Source organism: Piliocolobus tephrosceles, chromosome 15 (genome assembly GCF_002776525.5).
Source record: "Piliocolobus tephrosceles isolate RC106 chromosome 15, ASM277652v3, whole genome shotgun sequence".
Classification (NCBI taxonomy): Eukaryota; Metazoa; Chordata; class Mammalia; order Primates; family Cercopithecidae; genus Piliocolobus; species Piliocolobus tephrosceles.
In genome coordinates, this window is record NC_045448.1 from 11,381,428 (window position 1) to 11,400,306 (window position 18,879).

The window sequence follows — 18,879 nt, forward strand, 5'->3', positions numbered from 1 at the left end:
GCAGCCAATCCCCATGCTCAGGAGTACACAGCCCAGCAGCCGGGGCAGATGTCAGACACGTGGCTAGTTAAGGACCATCGGGAGAAGCACCACAAAGGTGAACGGTGTGTCGCGCGGAGGCCTGAGTCTGTGGGAGTCCCCAGGGCAGTGACATTACAGCAGAGACCTGGAGGAAGAGAGTGAGCCACGTGCCCAGGCAGGGGCAGGGGCAGGGACAGAGGCAGGGACAGAGGCAGGGACAGGGACAGGATGCCTTCAGTGGGTGAAGGTGCAAAAGGGTAGGAGTGAGGAGGTCAGTATGGAGGAAGGGGAGGAGGGTGGTAGGGAGGAGCTGGGGAAGTAGTCAGGCCTTCCCAGCTATGGGCAAGTTCCAGACTTTTCTCTAGGACTCACAGGAGCGAAGCCGGTGAGAGTCTGATGTAAACGTGTTGGTGATGGAGCAAGATCCTGTGGCTCGGATGCCGGCTGTGGGTGGGAAGAGCCCCGGGGCTGGGCGGGACCGGGACCAGGACAGGATCTCTGGTGGGGAGCTGGCCACTCCTAGAGGCCTTCATCCCCCAGGCCTCTGGGTTCTCTTGTTTTCTCTAGACCGGAAAGCCGGTTTCCTGCATGGAATGATCAGTGTCTGTAATTCTTACGGATTGGGCTGGTTCATTTGGACGTGTCTCTTGCATGTTTCCCTTGAGTAAAATCTAATCTTTCTCAACAGAGAAGTTTATTCTTGAAGTATGTGTTCTCAGTTCATTCCCCTGAGCGACACAAGCTTCCATGCCTGGCCCACCCCGTGCCACCCAGAAGCCATGGGAAGGTCCTCGCCCCTGAGGGCGGTAGTGGTCTGACACCCCCGCTTTCCTTGCAGGTGTCCGATAACTCCGCGGCGGTCGTGCCGGCCCAGTACATCTGTGCCCCGGACAGCAAGCACACATTCCTCGCAGCGCCCGCCCAGCTCCTGCTGGAGAAGTTCCTGCAGCACCACAGCCACCACTTCTTCCCGCTCTCCCTGAAGAACCATGACCACCCAGTGCTGTCTGTCGACTGTTACCTTAACCTGGGATCTCAGGTGACTTTCAGAGGGGGTGCTGTCGAATCCCTAATTCAGAGAAATCTCTAGAACCGATGGGCTGGAATCTGGGACTCTGAATCCTAAGTCCTCAACTCCTTCGTCTCGGGGTTGACCCCACTTTATAGCTTTTGCCATTCAGCTGAGAGAGCTGAGATACTTTGCCCGGAAGTAAGAAGCTAGGAAGCCAGCCCAATTCTGACGCCCAAACATTTTTTTTTTTTTTTTTTTGAGATGGAGTTTCACTCTTCTCGCCCAGGCTGGAGTGCAATGGCACAATCTCGGTTCACTGCAGTCTCCGCCTCCCGAGTTCAAGTGATTCTCCTGCCTCAGCCTCCCAAGTAGCTGAGATTACAGGCACATGCCACCATGCCTGGCTAATTTTTGTATTTTTAGTAGAGATGGGGTTTCACCATGTTGGCCAGGCTGGTCTCCAACTCCTGATCTCAGGTGATCCACCCGCCTCGGCCTCCCAAAATGCTGGGGTTACAGGTGTGAGCCACTGCACCCCGCCTAAATATTCTGATTCTCAGATGAACTCATGACTAGATAAATCTGGATAAAACTTCCAGAATTGATTTTTCAGGTACAGATTTGGAAATAACATAAAAACATTGTCTCTGGCCCCCCAAAAATCTTGAGCTGGACCAAGCAGTTGGTATTTACTAGATGCAAACATTACTGAGCATTTCATAGAAAACGGTGCTCTCTCTTAGATTTCTTCTTTTTCAGATTTCTGTTTGCTATGTGAGCTCCAGGCCCCACTCTTTAAACATCAGCTGCTCGGACTTGCTGTTCAGTGGACTGCTGCTGTACCTCTGTGACTCTTTTGTGGGAGCTAGCTTTTTGAAAAAGTTTCATTTTCTGAAAGGTAACTTTTGTACTCTTAACCCTGCACCTTGTCTTCAATGGCGGTAGTCACTGGGTGCCCTGAGGAGGGGACCTTTGGGCCTAGTGCTTATTTGCCCATGGGTAAACTGAGGATCAGAGAGGGAAGGGACTGCCTCAGCCACCCAGGAGCGTGCAAGAGAGCTGGGATTTGATCTCCGGGAGCTCTCTTTTCCCTATGCCTGTTTGGGTAGAGGCAAGACACGTCCCCCTTTCTTTTAGATGGATTACAGACTTTTTTAAGCCTTTGTGTTTCTTGTCTTTCAATCTTTCTTTTTTTTTTTTGAGATGGAGTCTCACTCTGTTGCCTTGGCTGGAGTGCAGTGGTGCAATCTTGGCTCACTGCAACTTCTGCCTCCCGGGTTCAAGTGATTCTCGTGCCTCAGCCTCCCGAGTATCTGGGATTACAGGCGCCTGCCACCACGCCCGGCTAATTTTTTATTTTTGGTAGAGACAGGGTTTTGCCATCGCCGTCTTGGCCAGGCTGGTCTTGACCTCCCGAACTCAGGTGATCTGTCCACCTCGGCCTCCCAAAGTGTTGGGAATACCGGCATGAGCCACCGCACCAGCCATCTGTGTTCTTTTCCAACCCAAATCCTTCGCATCAGTGTCCCAGTTGTTGCTGACACTCTTCCTCCTGGTAAACGAGTCTTCCTCCTCGTCCTGGGAGGTCCCACACCACTTTGGCTTTTACACCAGCCTTCCTCCGGTCTGCGCCAGCTTGGTTGAGAATGACAAGCACTTGTTCTGCATGACTTGAAAACACGATTTCCAGTCTGCATTTCCAGTCCTGCTCAGATCCCTAGCTGACCTTCGCTTTCTGTGGTGGCCCTTGGCTCTGACCTTCCTCTCTAGCAGGCACTGAGTGAGCACCAGCAGTGTCTAAGGCCTTGGGAAAGATCAAGAAGTTTCTACAGCAGTCTCTGCCTTGGGAAACATTTCATCTAAAGGGAGGACTGGACACGAAGGTTGGGGGGAAGCAGAGAGGGAAAGCGTGGAGGAGACTGGGTTGTCGTGTCGCCATGTGCTGGGAATTGAGAGGAAGGAGAATTCCTGTGGTCGTCACATGGGACAGTGGGGGCTGCCCCAGGCCTGGATGGGTGGCAGAAGAGGGGGATGAAGCTGTAAGGTGGGGTAGGTAGGGTGGGGTATGTGAGCTACCGGCTGGGGCTGAGGATGCTTGGTTTGCAATTCCACCAGCCTCTCTCCTTCCTCTCCGCACCTCAGTTCAGTCCCTGCTCAGCTTTCCTTCTGCCTCCGTGTTTTCTCCCCCGCACACCTGCCGCATCCCAGCCACACTCCTGTCTCGCTAAGATTGCACATCATCCTGAAAGAAGCAAGAGGCTGACTTGGACGCCGTCTCTGCCCTTCCCAGCAGTGCCCTGTCTTGCCATTGCAAGTAGAATCCAGGCAGCCACTTTCATCTGGATAAACTCACCTTTTTCCTTCCCACACCTCTGCCGTTGTCCACACAGGTGCGACCTTGTGTGTCATCTGTCAGGACCGGAGCTCACTGCGCCAGACGGTTGTCCGCCTAGAGCTCGAGGATGAGTGGCAGTTCCGGCTGCGCGATGAGTTCCAGACCGCCAATGCCAGGGAAGACCGGCCGCTCTTCTTTCTGACCGGACGACACATCTGAGGAAGACAGTGGCGAGTTTTCTGGAAGAGATGAGTGCTCAGAGCCCTCATGCTGTTGAGGCTAAAGGGAGGCCTGGAACTGTGGGGTGTTTGGAATGGACCCCAGGGACTGTCTGCAACGCAGCCCCTCATAGTACACGTGGGCCCCTGAGGCTGTGATCCTGGGAGCCAGGAAAAGACTCCGCAGTGGGTGGGAATGAAAACTTGAGGCTCCCAAGTTCTGGGCCAGCCCATTGCCCAGGGCTGTTTTAAAGCCTGTTTCACGAGGAACAGATATTTGCTTCCTGTCCTGATATTCGTGTGCTTCCATGGACAAACTTGATTTTTTTCTCTTAGTTCTAAAGAATCTTGGGTTATTTTGTAGCAGTGCCAGTATTTCAGTAGATGGGATTTCAGCCAAGTAGGTTCCCCTGTAACCTCCTACAAAGCAATATTCCAAAGGAACATTTTAACTGTAAAGGCTGGAGACAAGAAAAAATAAGTAGATCGTTTTAATAAGAATTATTTAATTGCCTATAAGTTTGCTGTTTCAGAGGCTAGCCCAAAGGCATCAAATTTCATAAAGTTAAACAAGTTGATTTACTTCAGAGCAAATATGATCCTATTAAAATAATGTAGGGTAAATACCCTACCTCTTAGAAAGGGCAAAAATGCAAAGAGGCTTTCTTTAAAACTAAAAGGGTTTTTTGGCGGGGTTTGGGGAGGAGGAAATGAGGCTAACAGAGGTCGACCTAAAATTTGCCTTACAAAGGAGAAAGGACCACATTGCTTACTTGAAACAATGAAAGCAACCAAAAAACAATGAAAACAACCAAAGCGATATATAAAATAGTTGATGAGAACTAGACTTATGACTGTAATTTGCTAGAGTTTAGTTTTCAGTTGCTGAAGTAGCTCATTTTCTCTTACTGATGTTTGGTTCCTCAGGGAAGAATCTCGCTTGACTAGAGAGGAGGTGGGAACAGAAGAGAGGAGACAGGGAGATGTATTTCTTAGGGCTCACCCCTTCACAGGCTGACAGAATGGTTTTTTTTGAGAGAGTCTCGCTCTGTCGCCCAGGCTGGAGTGCAGTGGTGATCTCAGCTCACTGCAAGCTCCACCTCCCGGATTCACACCATTCTCCTGCCTCAGCCTCCCGAGTAGCTGGGACTACAGGCGCCCGCCACCACACCTAGCTAATTTTTTGTATTTTTTAGTAGAGATGGGGTTTCACCATGTTAGCCAGGATGGTCTCGATCTCCTTACCTTGTGATCCGCCTGCCTCGGCCTCCCAAAGTGCTGGGATTACAGGCGTGAACCACCGCGCCCGGCCCAGAATGGTTTTTAAGCCACAGTTGAGAGGCCACCCCTTGCCCAGGCACCCGGACAGTGATCATCTTGTTCATCTTGTTCAATCCTTTCTTGTGTGATTGGAATTACTCTTCCCCTTTGAAAGATGAGAAGGTTGAGATGCAAAGAGTCTACCTTTCCAAGGTCTCACTGCTGGAAAGAGCTAGAAGCACAGTTCAAAGTTCTGATCTCTGGACTCTGCAGCCCAGGTCTCCCTTCTCCCACTCTCCTACCCTCAATGCCACACTGGTTTTGAAGTGGCACATAACTTGAAGGAAAAGTTTAAAGACAGTTCAAGGTATTCATCAGAATGCATTCCTTTTTTTTTTTTTTTTTTTTTTTGAGACGGAGTTTCACTCTTGCTGCCCAGGCTGGAATGCAATGGTGCGATCTCAGCTCACTGCAACCTCTGCCTCCTGGGTTCAAGTGATTCTCCTCAGCCTCCTGAGTAGCTGGGATTATGGGCGCCCACCACCATGCCCAGCTAATTTTTTTTTTTTTTTTTTTTTAGTAGAGATGGGGTTTCGCCGTGTTGGCCAGGCTGGTCTTGAGCTCCTGGCCTCAGGTGATCTGCCCACCTCAGCCTCCCAAAGTGCTGGGATTACAGGCACCTGGCCTCGGAATGCATTCTTACACATCTATCCGAGACGTTTATAAGCACTCTAATGGATAACAATCCAAGAATAAATGATTGTAAAAGATGATGCTGAAGAGTTGATGTCAATCTTTTTTTCCTAAGAAAAAAAAGTCCACGAGTATGAAATATTTAGATCAGTGTTTATAAAATGATCACTTTGTGTATCTCATTATTCCTATTTTGGAATAAAAACTGACCTTCTTTAATCCTACTTGTCTTTTGTAAATAGCAGCTTTTGTGTCATTCTTCCCACTTTATTAGTTAATTTAAATTGGAAAAAACCCTCAAACTAATATTCTTGTCTGTTCCAGTCTTATAAATAAAACTTATAATGCATGTATGGCTTTGTTGGTGAGTATTCATAGCATTGTTTTGAGAGAAGGTAGTGTGGCTAGTCATCTTTGGGGACTACCTGCTTAAAATGGATAGTTTTGGAAAAGAAATAAGAATAAAGCTGTAAAGGTGGAGTATATTAACACGTTGCAGAATTCCTGAGGATAAAAAGGCAGACTGCAGTGGACATGCAGCAGAACAAATATGGAGGAAACCAGCTCAGAATGTGCAGAGAAGCCTGCCACCAAGGGAAGATAGTTTGGGGGAACTCTGAGCTTCATGGTGGCTGCAAAGGGCGGAAGGGACCTGGGGCATTTGTCTGGATGATTACCAGAGAAGTGGTTTGGAGCAGCGAGCCTATTTGATTCCCTGCAGCGCTTCCCACCACACTTCCCATACTCCACTGACCTGGGTTAAGCATGCGGCCATGGCTAAGGTCAATGGCCCACTTGCTTACTGCCCATCAGCTCCCTGGACCCTGCCAGGCAAGTGCCCACTCAGGCCTGCTGCCCCTCATCCCTCTACGCCCCTTGGACCCTCCCACACTCTGGTGTTCCCTTGCCACTCGCAAGTCAGCTTCCCAACGAGGCCATCCCATATTGGGGAACGACTAACATCGAATACATTTTTCTACTTTTGTCTTCTATGAAGGTAGGAATCCTGTAAGACACATTCAGTGCTGCATGCCCAGAGCTTGGGATTTGCCCAGCTCATGGTATGTGCTCACTGAGTGCCCGCTCAGTGAATGAATGAATCTCTCATGCCCTCAATGATCTCAACATGGGAGCAGGGGTGGGAGTGATCAGTGATGGAGAAACTAAGAAAATAGTGAAGTTGAGCTGAAATTTTTGATTTACTGGGTCAGCACTGATTAATATGCTGGTAGAAAAGGAACATTTAAATATGCATGTTAAGCATTTCGGATGACCACTGGGAGAAAAGAAAGGATGTCCAACATCCAAAACATGAAAGGGAAGACAGCAATGACCAAATCAATGAAATCCAACATAAGGAATGAACAGTTGGGGATGGGGAGAACAACAGGAAATCTTGACAAATAAGAAACAAAATTAGATGGCAGGTGTATGTGTCCATTTGTGTGTTACTATAAAGGAGTACCTGAGACTGGGTAATTTATAAGAAGTTTATTCGCTCACGGTTCTGCAGGTTGTATAGGAAGCATGGTGCTGGCATCTGCTCCTGGTGAAGGCTTCAGGAAGCTTCCAATCATGGTGGAAGGTGGAGGGGAGCAGATACATCACATTGTGAGAGCAAGAGCAGGAGAGAGGTGGGGAGGTGCCACACACTTTTAAACAACCGGATCTCGCGTGAACTCAGAGGGAGAACCCACTTATCCTGAGGACAGCACCAAGCAATCTAAGCACCATGGAATCTGCCCCCCATGACCTAAACACCTCCCACCAGGCCCCACCTCCAACATTGGGGATCACATTTCAACATGAGATTTGGAGGGGATAAACCTCAAAATATATCGATAGTCAAATATAAGTTGATTAAATTTACCTAATAATAGATGGAGGTGCTCAGATTGGGTTGAGAGAGCTAATCCGAATAGAATTTAATATTTTGATCACAAACTTCTGTAGACATGCCCACATGCTATGAAATATATAAAATGAGAACTGTTAGAAATATGAGAAGAGGGCCAGGCATGGTGGCTCAATGCCTGTAATCCCAACCCTTTGGGAGGCCGAGGTGGGAGGATTGCCTGAGCTCAGGAGTTAGAGACTAGCCTGGGCAACATGGCAAGACCCCACCTCTATAAAAATATATATATATGAGAAGAATGCATAAATTCTGTAGTCATAAATGGAGACCACTCCATCTCTCTCAGAAACAGAGGAAGGAGCCCAATAGAAACGAAATTTGATGGGCATAGTAACATGTTGGATATAAAGTTACCTTCAAAGGAGAGAGAATTCTGTGTGACACAAATCATTCCAGAAAATCAGAAAATGGTCTGGAACTAGAGAGTAGTGATTGTTACACAACGTTGTGAATATGCTAAATGTCAATAATAAATTTTTTGGTATATAGTTTACCACCATAAAATAAAACTTCCAGAGAATTGGAAAATATGGACACCTGTACTTCTGCAAGGCCAGAAATAACACTAATCCTAAACCAGTTAAGAATGATAAATACATTAAAAAGAATTATGGTTCTAGTTTCTTTTTTTCTTTAAGGAAGAGTTTTTTTTAACTACTTGTACAATTTACTTATTTTTAACTTTTGTGGGTACATAGTAGGTGTGCATACTGATGGGGCACATGAGATATTTTGCTACAGGCATAAAATGTATAATAATTACATCAGGGTAAATGTGGTATCCATGACCGCAAGCATAAACAATGGTTTATGTGTTATAAACCATTATACTCTTATTTTTAAATGTTCAATAAATTATTGACTATAGTCGTCCTGTGTGCTATCAAATACTAGATCTTATTCATTCTGATTGTGTTTTTGTACCCATTACCCATCCCTACACCCCTTTCCCCAACTACTGTTTCCAGCCTTTGCTAACCATCATTCTACTCTCTATCTCTATGAGTTCAATTGTTTTAATTTTCTTAGCTCCCACAAATAAGTGAGAACATTCAGTTTGTCATGTGCCTGGCTTATTTCACTTAACATAATGACCTCCAGTTCTAGCCATGTTGTTGCAGATGACAGAACCTCATTCTTTTTTTTTTTTTTTTTTTTTTTTTTTTTTTTTTTTTTTGAGACAGAGTCTTGCTCTGTCTCCAGGCTGGAGTGCAGTGGCACGACCTCGGCTCACTGCAACCTCAGCCTCCTGGGTTCAAGTCATTCTCCTGCCTCAGCCTCCCGAGTAGCTGGGACTACAGGTGCCCGCCACCATGCCCGGCTAATTTTTTTATTTTTAGTAGAGACAGGGTTTCACCATGTTGGCCAGGATGGTCTCGATCTCTTGACCTCGTGATCCACCTGCCTTGGCCTCCCATTCTTTTTTTTTTTTTCTTTTTTTAATGGCTGAATAGTACACTATCATGTATATGTATCCCATTTTCTTTATCCATTCGTCTGTTCACAGACACTTAGGTTGCTCCAAATCTTGGCTTTTTTGAATAGTGCTGCAATAAACATGGAATACATTGCACAATTTATTTCACAGTTATTTGTTGTTGTTGTTGTTGTTGTTGGCATCACTTAACCTATCTTGATGAGCAATGTGAATTATGCCTGCTAGGATTATGCAGCTTGATGGCCCTGAGACATGTTCCAATAACCATCTGCTAACAAAATAGAGATGTCCCTGTGATATGGTTTGGCTGTGTCCCCACCCAAATCTCATCTTGAATTGTAGCTCCCATAATTCCCGCATGTCGTGGGATGGACCCGGTGGGAGATAATTGAATCATGGGGGTGGTTTTCCATGTTTCCATGTTCTTGTGGTCATGAATAAGTCTCATGAGATCTGATGGTTTTATAAGGGAAAAGCCCTTTCACTTGTTCTCATTATCTCTTGTCTGCCACCATGTAAGACATGCCTTTTGCCTTCTGCCATGATTGTGAGGCCTCCCCAGCCATGTGGAACTGTGTGTCCATTAAACTTCTTTTTCTTTATAAATTACCCAGTCTCTGGTATGTCTTTATCACCAGCATGAAAATGCTAATACACCCCACGTTTGAATATTAATCATCTCCTGTTATATATTTTGGGGGCAAAATCAAAGTGCCTCATCAGTTGATGTTCAAAGACATTGAAACACAAAGGAATCAAATGTAAAGCAAAATTGGATGAAAAAATCCAAAGAAATTATATGTATTCTTTAAAGTAAAGTCCCAACCCATCTTCCCTTACTTGTTATTCAGCTTCTTCTTATCTAGGAATATTCTAGATGCCTGGTGGAGTTGGGGTTCCCTCTGCAGTTGCAGCCTGGGAATGCTCACTGGAATGGATTCTTCCAGGTTCTCTGAAGGTTCTGTTAGCACATTAATAATTATTTGATGTTCCTTGGTTTTTAGATCCAGTGATTCAAGGAATCCATGCAATTATTAAAGCACTGGGCTTCCCCTCATAACATTTAGCAAACAAGGAAATTGCCATTCCTTAAAGCATTTTCTCAGGCAAAGTTATGTTAAAGTACACTGTTTAATGTTTCCAAAAGTCATAGAAGACCCTCGGTGATATCTGAGTGAAGGAGGAGGATAGGAAAATCCTTTTGGTTTTAGTCATGCCAGGAAGCCGGTCTGTGCCTGAGGGTCTGGAATCCACAACGTCTGCACTTGAATTCAACTGGGTAACTCTCTCATCCATGTTAAGAATGGTGCTGTTTCCACTATCTAGGGAAAATGCCATCTCTACCTGCTCTTTCCTATCTCAAACAATGAGACTCGGAGGCATTGCTGCCTTCCTGTGAAGCTGAGAAACCTGCTTAGCATGATCATCTCATCACAGCAGTGATATTCAAGGCCCCACCCTCTTGGTTGACCAGCTGTCCCCAGACACGCTCACCTGTGTGCAGGTGTTTGCAGTCCTGTCATGGGGCAGAACCTGCTTGGAGCTACGGAACCTGCTTCTTGGAGAAGCTTCCTCCTCCCCCTCACATTTGTTTCTGCTGGAGAACCAATCACCTTCCTAAACCCTGGTGAAGGCCAGCACTGCTAATATGTAGTGAAGGCCAGTACTGCTTGTATGTTTCTTGACATACCCTCCTCCCTCATTTTGGAGTGCTCATGGCTTTCAATCCCCTTTCTTTCTGCTATATTTTTTCTATTTAGAAGGATGTGCCACTCCTGTCTCCCTTTTTCCTGCTAAGTGTTGCCTCTGTCTTGCTTCCTGAGTTGATCTCCCTCGTCTCTAACACTTGTAGGGCTAGGCCGTGAAGAGATAATGGTGAATGGGACTGCCTTTTACGATTTCTTTTATTTTCTGCACAGACATTTGTTTTACTAATGTACTTCTCTAGATTTCATCTTGTTGGACTTCCCACTGTGAGAGAGATGAAATCGATGAGTTTGGGATCTGCCAATTCTATCTACTCTGCAAATACAAATGTTCACTTTAACTTAACTTATTTTAGCCCAACACATTTATCACTTACCAGATATATATCACGTTCGACTCCCTGTTCTAAGTGTGTCACAAATATTAACTTATCTCCCTGCATAGAACCATCAGGAGCTATTTTGTCAGACCAACATCTAACCCAGGCTGGGACTTGATCCACCCACGTGCTGTCTGGCTCTTCTCCAATAGATCTCATCTTGACTGGGCCTTCCCTCGATCACATATTCTATACATTTATCAGGGATGCTCCTTAAGGACCTGGCAATTTCGATATTTCCACATACAGAGAACTTGAAACTCAGTTAATAGCATTTTGAGTATTTACATTGCTATCTCTAGTCTTCCCCTGTCAAACATATCCATACTTTCTGTAACCACTTGGCACCGCAGTCATATTTTAAGGGATTGTTCCCCAATTACTCCTACTCCAAAATGTGTCTGTGGCTTTAAAAGTCGCATTTTCAGAGTTTCCTGGGTCCTCGGTCCCTTTGCGACACACGCCAGGCTGCTGTTCTTGTCAGAGGAGCAGTATGTGCTTCCCCTCACCACTTCTGATCTCACACAACTAAGACATCACCCCCTTTTCTAATACCTTCCTTAAGAACAGTTGGATCTAGGCCTATCTCCAGTTCCCTCTTATGTGTTTCACTGGCCTTCAATATCTCATTTTTCATTTCATATCAGTCTGGTCTGTCCCCTGAGTTCTCAGCCTTTCTGCTAAGAAAATATCTCCATCGCTCTAATTCATCTCCCTTGCTTTTGTCCTTACTCTCCTATAGTCCAGTGATGATGAGGGCACCCACTTTCTAAACCACTCTAGTTCCTCCTAGGCAGACTTGATTTTCTAGAACAGTATTCCAAGCACAAAAGTGAAAAATAACAAGGCAGTTTTATGTATACTGACATGGAGATATTGATCAGAGAAGGGAACACAAAGTTTAGTTTACATGTAGTTTACATGTAGTTTACATAGTTACTAGAAGTTACACAGGCACAATTTATACGAGCATTTTTGCATATGTGTAGAAAGAAACTGGAATAATGAACACCAAACTGTTGACAATGGCCACATTGGGGAAGGGGCAGGGAGTGGGGTGTGTTGAGGGGGCTTCTGCATTTTTCTCTCTGCCCTTCAAGATGCTTTACTTTTTTGTAAGGAAAGAGGACTTACGTGTAAATTGTATACTTTTTCTTAAACAGGAAATTCCTCACTACCCAAATGTCTCTCTCTCTCTCTCTCTCTCTCTCACACACACACACACACACACACACACACACACACACACAATTTGATCGTGTTCCTTCTCTGTTTCAATGATTGATTCTGTCACTCCTCTGGTTAAAACTTTTCAATAAATCCCTCCTATTTGGTGACATTTTTTCCTCCGGAACTCCCACCTTTCCTGTCAGCTCTGGTGATCTGCTGCTCTGTGGCTTCCATCTGCCACCAGGGCCTGTCTCGTCTTCATCTCCTCATGCTTTTCCACTCCTTTCCAGGAGGGCTTCTCAAGTGTGTCACCAAACCCCAGATTGAATTCCTACGCTGTCGTTCCCTCTCTACCGCCTGCAGGGCACGGCCGTGCTCCCTTTTGTCACAACTTGTCCTTTCCTTGATGGCCTTTTGCATGTAATGCCAAGGAGCCATGCTTTCTTGCAGGCTATGAAGGGAAGAAATCATTGTCTGGGATAGTAAATCCACTGCCAGGGTGTGCTCCTGACCTATTGCACGTTTTATCCTGCAGAATTCATCACCCCCAATTTGGTCCTCTGTGTGTGTGTGTGTGTGTCTTTACTTTTCTTCATGGGATGAAGAAAAATCAAATTCAATTTTTTCAATTGGTAAGGCTTGCCCTTGGCCTTGCTTCCTGCTTTGCAGTTGGTGGATTCTCCTTCTCTGTGCCATGGATCAGGGCTGGTTAGGATGCAATGCCCCTGAGCCTATCTCTAGACATGATCCAAATCAGGACATTTGGGTTGATGTCAGTGTTATTACCAGGTTCTTTCTAAACTAATGTAGAAGAGAGAACAGATGGGGAGGTATAAAATGGGGGTACAGGTTTCCAACGACTTAAAAGCCTTCATCTACACTTCTGGCAGTGGGAAGCTAAGCAAATTCCAACTTATTTTAAGCCTAGAGGTTTGCTGTTTTAAGCAATAGAGCACTTTTTTAACCAGTGGTTGAAAATTCTAGCAGTTTGATAGTTACTAGAAGTTATGAGATTTTTGGCTTCCGTTCCTTGCTTTTCCTAATGTCATGAGCTCTTGCCCCATTGTATCTTTACAGTTGTTCTAATGGAAATGGCTGTGTCAGGAGACTCTTAGCCAGATGTCATTTTGAACAGGAAACCCCATTCATGCGCCTCTAACAGTCCATTCACAACCATTAAACCTCCTATTTCTTCATTTAGGGGGCACTCCAAGACCTGTAAAAATCTTTTCCAGGACACTCCGAGAGTTAAGACTCTCGCTTACCCCAGAGTTAAGACTCTGCTTTATAGTCTCAAGTCTAACCAAATAGAAAGCCCTCAAAACCTGAGTAGTGACCCAAACCAATCAGCAAAAAATTCACCCAAACTTACTACAAGGGTTCACAGTGGGCCGGGGCTGTAGGCCAGTATTTAATGGCTCTTCGTGACTATGTGCTATGCATCACTAGCATAGTGCCTACTAGGCCTACCTTTAGAGCTGTTTTCTCTGTTCCTTGCTATCTGGGTTCAGAGATGCTTTTCTGACCTCCCAGTAGTCAGGGTCAGAGATAGTTCGCAAAGAAAAACATCACCTGAATGCTTTCTGCAAATTAAGAGCTGCTACAATAATAGAGGAGGAATCATGCTGCAAGAAGCAACATTTATTACGTAGGAGTTGGAGTTCCCATGGCAGGATGTGGCAGTGGAGAGGGCCTGGCATTTCCAATCAGGAGACTTGGGTTGGTGCTTCTATTCCTTGGCCAAATCACCCAGCTCCCAGAGAGTGTGTTAGCTACAAAATGAGCATAGTAAGTAGCAAACATCTGTGAGCATCCACTCTGTGCCAGGTGTTTTACTAGGTGACTAAATATTCATTATTTCATCTAATCAACACAATACTCTGAGGTAGATAGATATTATCGGGACCATCTTATGGAAGAAAAAACTGGGGCTCTGAGAGGTAAAATGACTTGTCTAAGATGGCACAGCTATTAAGTGATAGAACAAACCTAGATTCATGCCTGCATGTGTAATAATATTTCCACTAACATCACAGCTGCTTCCTGTCCTGAGCAACTTACTGCCACTGAATGCCGTATATTAGAAAGCACTGCTGGCTTGTGAGGCTCTCTGTACAATCAAAGTACAGATCCAATATTTTCTCACTGAGAAACCCAGTTCTTAGGTTACCTGGAGGTAATCCTGGGTGTGGACATTTATGAAACATACCACATTATCTGCCATCCAGAGTCTGGGACAGCCAGTGTTAAGGTTTAGAAATCACTTTTAATTTAAAAAATTGCATGAAACCTCCTAGATCTGGCTTACGATTCTGCAGACAGCTTTTGTTGAAGGGAAGCCTGTGAAGCAAGGGTGCATCCAGTGTTGACAGCTTTCCTTTCTTTTTCAGTCTACTTGTTTGGGCAGATTTCCCAGCCCAGAGGGAATTAGCATTTTATTTCACAAAACAGTTGGAAAGGCCAGTGCAGCTTTGTAAAGGTCTTCACGTCTAGAGAAGAAACAAGAATTCTTCTATGACTGCATTTGTCATTCGCCAAATATGCTGTCCCAGTTTTCCTTCTCATTTCTTTCTAAAACTTTGGCGAGGACTCGTTCTTCTCACTTGAGACCATGGGCTACTCTAATCTAGTTCTTGCTCTATCAAAGGGTCTTTCCCAGGGTGGAAGTCCAGCCTGCTGAGGAGGGGGAGTTCAGGTGATGTTACAGGTCCAATCGTGTCCTGAAAAAAGACATGTTGAACTCTTAAGCCCCAGGACCTCAGAATGGAACCTTATTTGGAAATAGGGTCATTACTGATATAATTACTGATGTAACTAGCTAAGATGAGGTCATAGTGGAGTGAAGGGGTTGCGTATGGTCATAATCCAGTATGACTGGTGTCCTTCTAAGACGGGAGAGAGAGACATGGAGGCAGACAATTATGTGACAATGGTCGAGATTAGAGCAATACATTTACAAGCCAAGGAACGCCAAGGTTTGCTGAGAACCATCGGAAGCTGGAAGAAGCAAAGAAGTTTCCTTCCCTAGAGTCTTTGGTGGGTGTGCCCTGCCAACACTTGGATTTCAGATTTGTATCCTCCGGGATTGTGAGAGAATACATTTCTGTTGTTTTAAGACACGCAGTTTGTGTTACTTTGTTACGGCAGCCATAAGAAACTAACGCAGGTGTGCAGTGCATACTTCATCTTTCAAGATTTAGCAAAAGCCTCCTAGGATTCTGATACTGATAAAGTCGTGGCTCAGAGATGGAAGCCTGATGAAATCAACACTTTTGGAGCCTCTCTCTTGATCTTGGCAAGGCAAAGGAAGCAGGCAAGCAAGCAAGCAAGCAGGTATGCAGCCAAACCAACGAACCACACAAAGAAATACACAATGTAAAAATTTTAAATATAGAATTATAACAATAATCTGCATTCAGGAGCCCGGAGTGTCCCTTTATAAACACGACAGCTACTGTTTTATGTTTGTTTGTTTGTTTGTTTGTTTTTGAGCCAGAAGATGTAAACCAAAAATTTGATAGTGATTATCTGCATGGTGGGACTATGAGTGATCCTCTTCTTTCTTCCTTTTTAAAATGTTGAGATAATTATAGATTCACATGCAGTTTTAAGGAAGAATACAAGACTCTGTGCACCTTACTAGCATTTTGACGTTGATAGGTTTAAGATACAGTACAATTCCATCACCGGAAGAATCCCTCACATCACATGTTGAAAACAACACCCACCTCCCTCCAGGGCCCCTCCCCACATCCCAGACACTTGGCAATCACTAATATCTTTCCCATTTCTATAATTTCGACAGTTACTATTTATTGAGTTGTTTTGGGTGCTAGGTAATACAGTAAGGATTTTTTCATACTCATGAGGCCAATTGATTCTTAAAACCCAGCAGACAGTTGGCCGGGCGTGGCGGCTCACGCCCGTAATCCCAGCACTTTGGGAGGCTGAGGCGGGCAGATCACGAGGTCAGGAGATCAAGACCATCCTGGCTAACATGGTGAAACCCCATCTCTACTAAAAATACAAAAAATTAGCCTGGCGTGGCAACGGGCACCTGTAGTCCCAGCTACTCGGGAGGCAGAGGCAGGAGAATGGCGTGAACCCAGGAGGCAGAGCTTGCAGTGAGTCGAGATTGCGCCAATGCACTCCGGCCTGGGCGACAGAGTGAGACTGTGTCTCAAAACAAAATAAAAAATAAAATAAAATAAAAAACCCCAGCAGGTAGTTGTGATGATGCCTACTTTACAGAAGTGGAAACGAGACCCAAGGAAGTGAAGGGATTTAAGTACCCAGCTAGTAAGCAACAGAGGCTGGACTCATTCCCAGGCCCGGCTGACCCCAGGCTCCTGGCTCTTTAATCAAGGCTCAGTGTTGCCACCCGGGACAACATCAGGGGAACGAAATTCCTATCTGCCATTTGTTATCTCAAGATCATACAAACAATATTATGTCAACGCATGAAAGAAAACTGGTTTTGTGGTTCTTTTTTCTCCATACGTTTGTGTGTCTGCCGTGCCCCAAATTATTGTGCCTGGATGGTGGATGAAGGGGACAGCCACTAGTACTGTTCTGCGGTCACTCGTACGTCTTTAGCAAAGCCCTCACTTTTATTTTTAAGTGCTTCATTCTGACCTTTTCTCTGTATCTGTGTGATCTGTACATAATATCATAATATAATTTGTGTTGTTTTCTTTCCTAGTCATATAATCAGAATATTCTTATGTTGGTAAATAAACTTTACAATTTGTTAAGGGTGACCTAATAATTGGGATTTGATTGACCAAAGGCATTGTGATTCACCCAGCTCCATAATGTTGTCATCTTGAGATAGTAGCTCACTCTGTCGCCCAAGCTGGAGTGCAGTGGTGCAATCACAGCTCGCTGCAGCCTCAACTTCCCAGGCTCAGGTGATTCTCCCACCTCAGCCCACAGAGTAGCTGGGACTATGGGTGTGCACCACCTTATCTGGCTAATTTTTTGTATTTTTTATAGAGGCAGGATCTCGCCACGTTGCGCAGGCTGATCTTAAACTCCTGGCCTCAAGTGATCCACTTGCTTCATCCTCCCAAACTGCTGAGATTTCAGGCATGAGCCAGGGCGTCCAGCCTGTTGACATCTTTTGCCATCCAGCTCCTGGGCAGCAGCATGATGTAGAGGCTGAGCACCGGCCTGGGCTCCACTCCTGGGCCTGGGCTCCACTCCTCGAGTTATCAAGTAGCAGGAGAAGAACCTTGCTTAGCTTGTCTTTGCTTCCATTGCCCCATATGTGAAATGGTGATGGTAAGAACAGTTTTCACTGTAGTGGCTGCTGTGAAGATTAGGCAGTGTAACAGATTTATGTTGTTGAACCAGCGCCTGCTCCTAAAGGCCGAAATGAAGAGTGTTACAATGACTCTGTGTTCACACAGAGAGGCCTTTTCTTCTTTAGCAAATTATCTCAAAGTAAATATCCAGGAGTTGAATTACAGCGTCTAAGTTTCTGAGCACTTTATGGCTTTCAAAATATATTGCCAATTTGCTTTCCAAGAAGGTTATTCAGTTTCCTCTCCCTCTAAGACAGAAACACACTGATGTCACCCAATATTTGTTCTGGTCATTGACAGTTTTTGTTAATATATTGCCCATAAAATGTCACGTGTTATTGTTTGGGCTGCCATTTCTCCAGGAACTATTGAGGCTGAGCATGTTTCCTCTTGTGTGTTTCTTGGCCTTTGGGGTCCTGGTGTTTTGCCTAATGATTTGCATGAAAATCTTGGATAATATATAAAATAGCTCATTTATGTTTCTCAATCTATTCTTTACATCTTGTTTCTCTTGCCTCTTACTGTACTTTGGTAACATGTGGCAGAAGAAGTGTGCCTCATTCATATAATCTTTTCTAAGGGACACTACCAGGTTTTACCCAGTTTGGGGTCTAGGATGATGATGACAATAATGACAACTAGCATTTATTGAGCATTTACTATATACCAGGCATTGTGGTAGGAGCTTAACATTATCTTATTTAATTATTATAAACTTATTATTAGGTACCACAGATCCACAATCCTTTGTCTGAAGCCCTTGGGGCCAGGGGCCAGATGTATTTTTCTTTTTCTTTTTTTTTTTTTTTTTGAGACGGAGTCTCACTCTGTAGCCTGGGCTGGAGTGCAGTGGCTGGATCTCAGCTCACTGCAAGCTCCGCCTCCCAGGTTCACGCCATTATCCTGCCTCAGCCTCCCGAGTGGCTGGGACTACAGGCGCCCGCCACCTCGCCCGGCTAGCTTTTTGTATTTTTTAGTAGAGACGGGGTTTCACCATGTTCGCCAGGATGGTCTCGATCTCCTGACCTCGTGATCCGCCCGTCTCGGCCTCCCAAAGTGCTGGAATTATAGGCGTGAGCCACCGCGCCTGGCCTAGATGTATTTTTCAATTTGGGTTTGCCATGTTTTAGAAAAGCAACATGGGATATATGCCATATATTACGTAACACCCTTAGCAGGATCTTGGAAGAATACCCCAGATCAAGCGCATTAACATTTCTGTGGACACACACACACATACACCACACACAACACACACATGCAAAAGAGATAAATGAAGATTACAATTTGCTTCAAATTCAGATCCATTCTTGCTGCCCTGAATTACTGTTTTTAAATGGCTTAAGAGCTTTCTGCCCCCAACAGTTTTGCAGATGAAGACACAGACTCAGCGAGTTGACCCTGCCCAGGGTTCCCCTGCTCCCA

At 45.1% G+C, this 18,879-nt stretch overlaps 1 protein-coding gene across 1 annotated transcript in view; it reads left to right on the top strand.

The window, feature by feature from the left end:
- The window catches only part of GREB1 (growth regulating estrogen receptor binding 1), an 88,075-nt gene extending 84,488 nt beyond the window's left edge, over positions 1 to 3,587 (top strand). Inside the window, exons 30-32 of the mRNA XM_023198496.1 lie at positions 860 to 1,060; positions 1,793 to 1,931; positions 3,424 to 3,587. Of these exons, the coding sequence (XP_023054264.1) occupies positions 860 to 1,060; positions 1,793 to 1,931; positions 3,424 to 3,587 (504 nt within the window). The remainder of the gene's footprint in view (positions 1 to 859; positions 1,061 to 1,792; positions 1,932 to 3,423) is intronic.
- Positions 3,588 to 18,879: the final 15,292 nt, after the last annotated feature.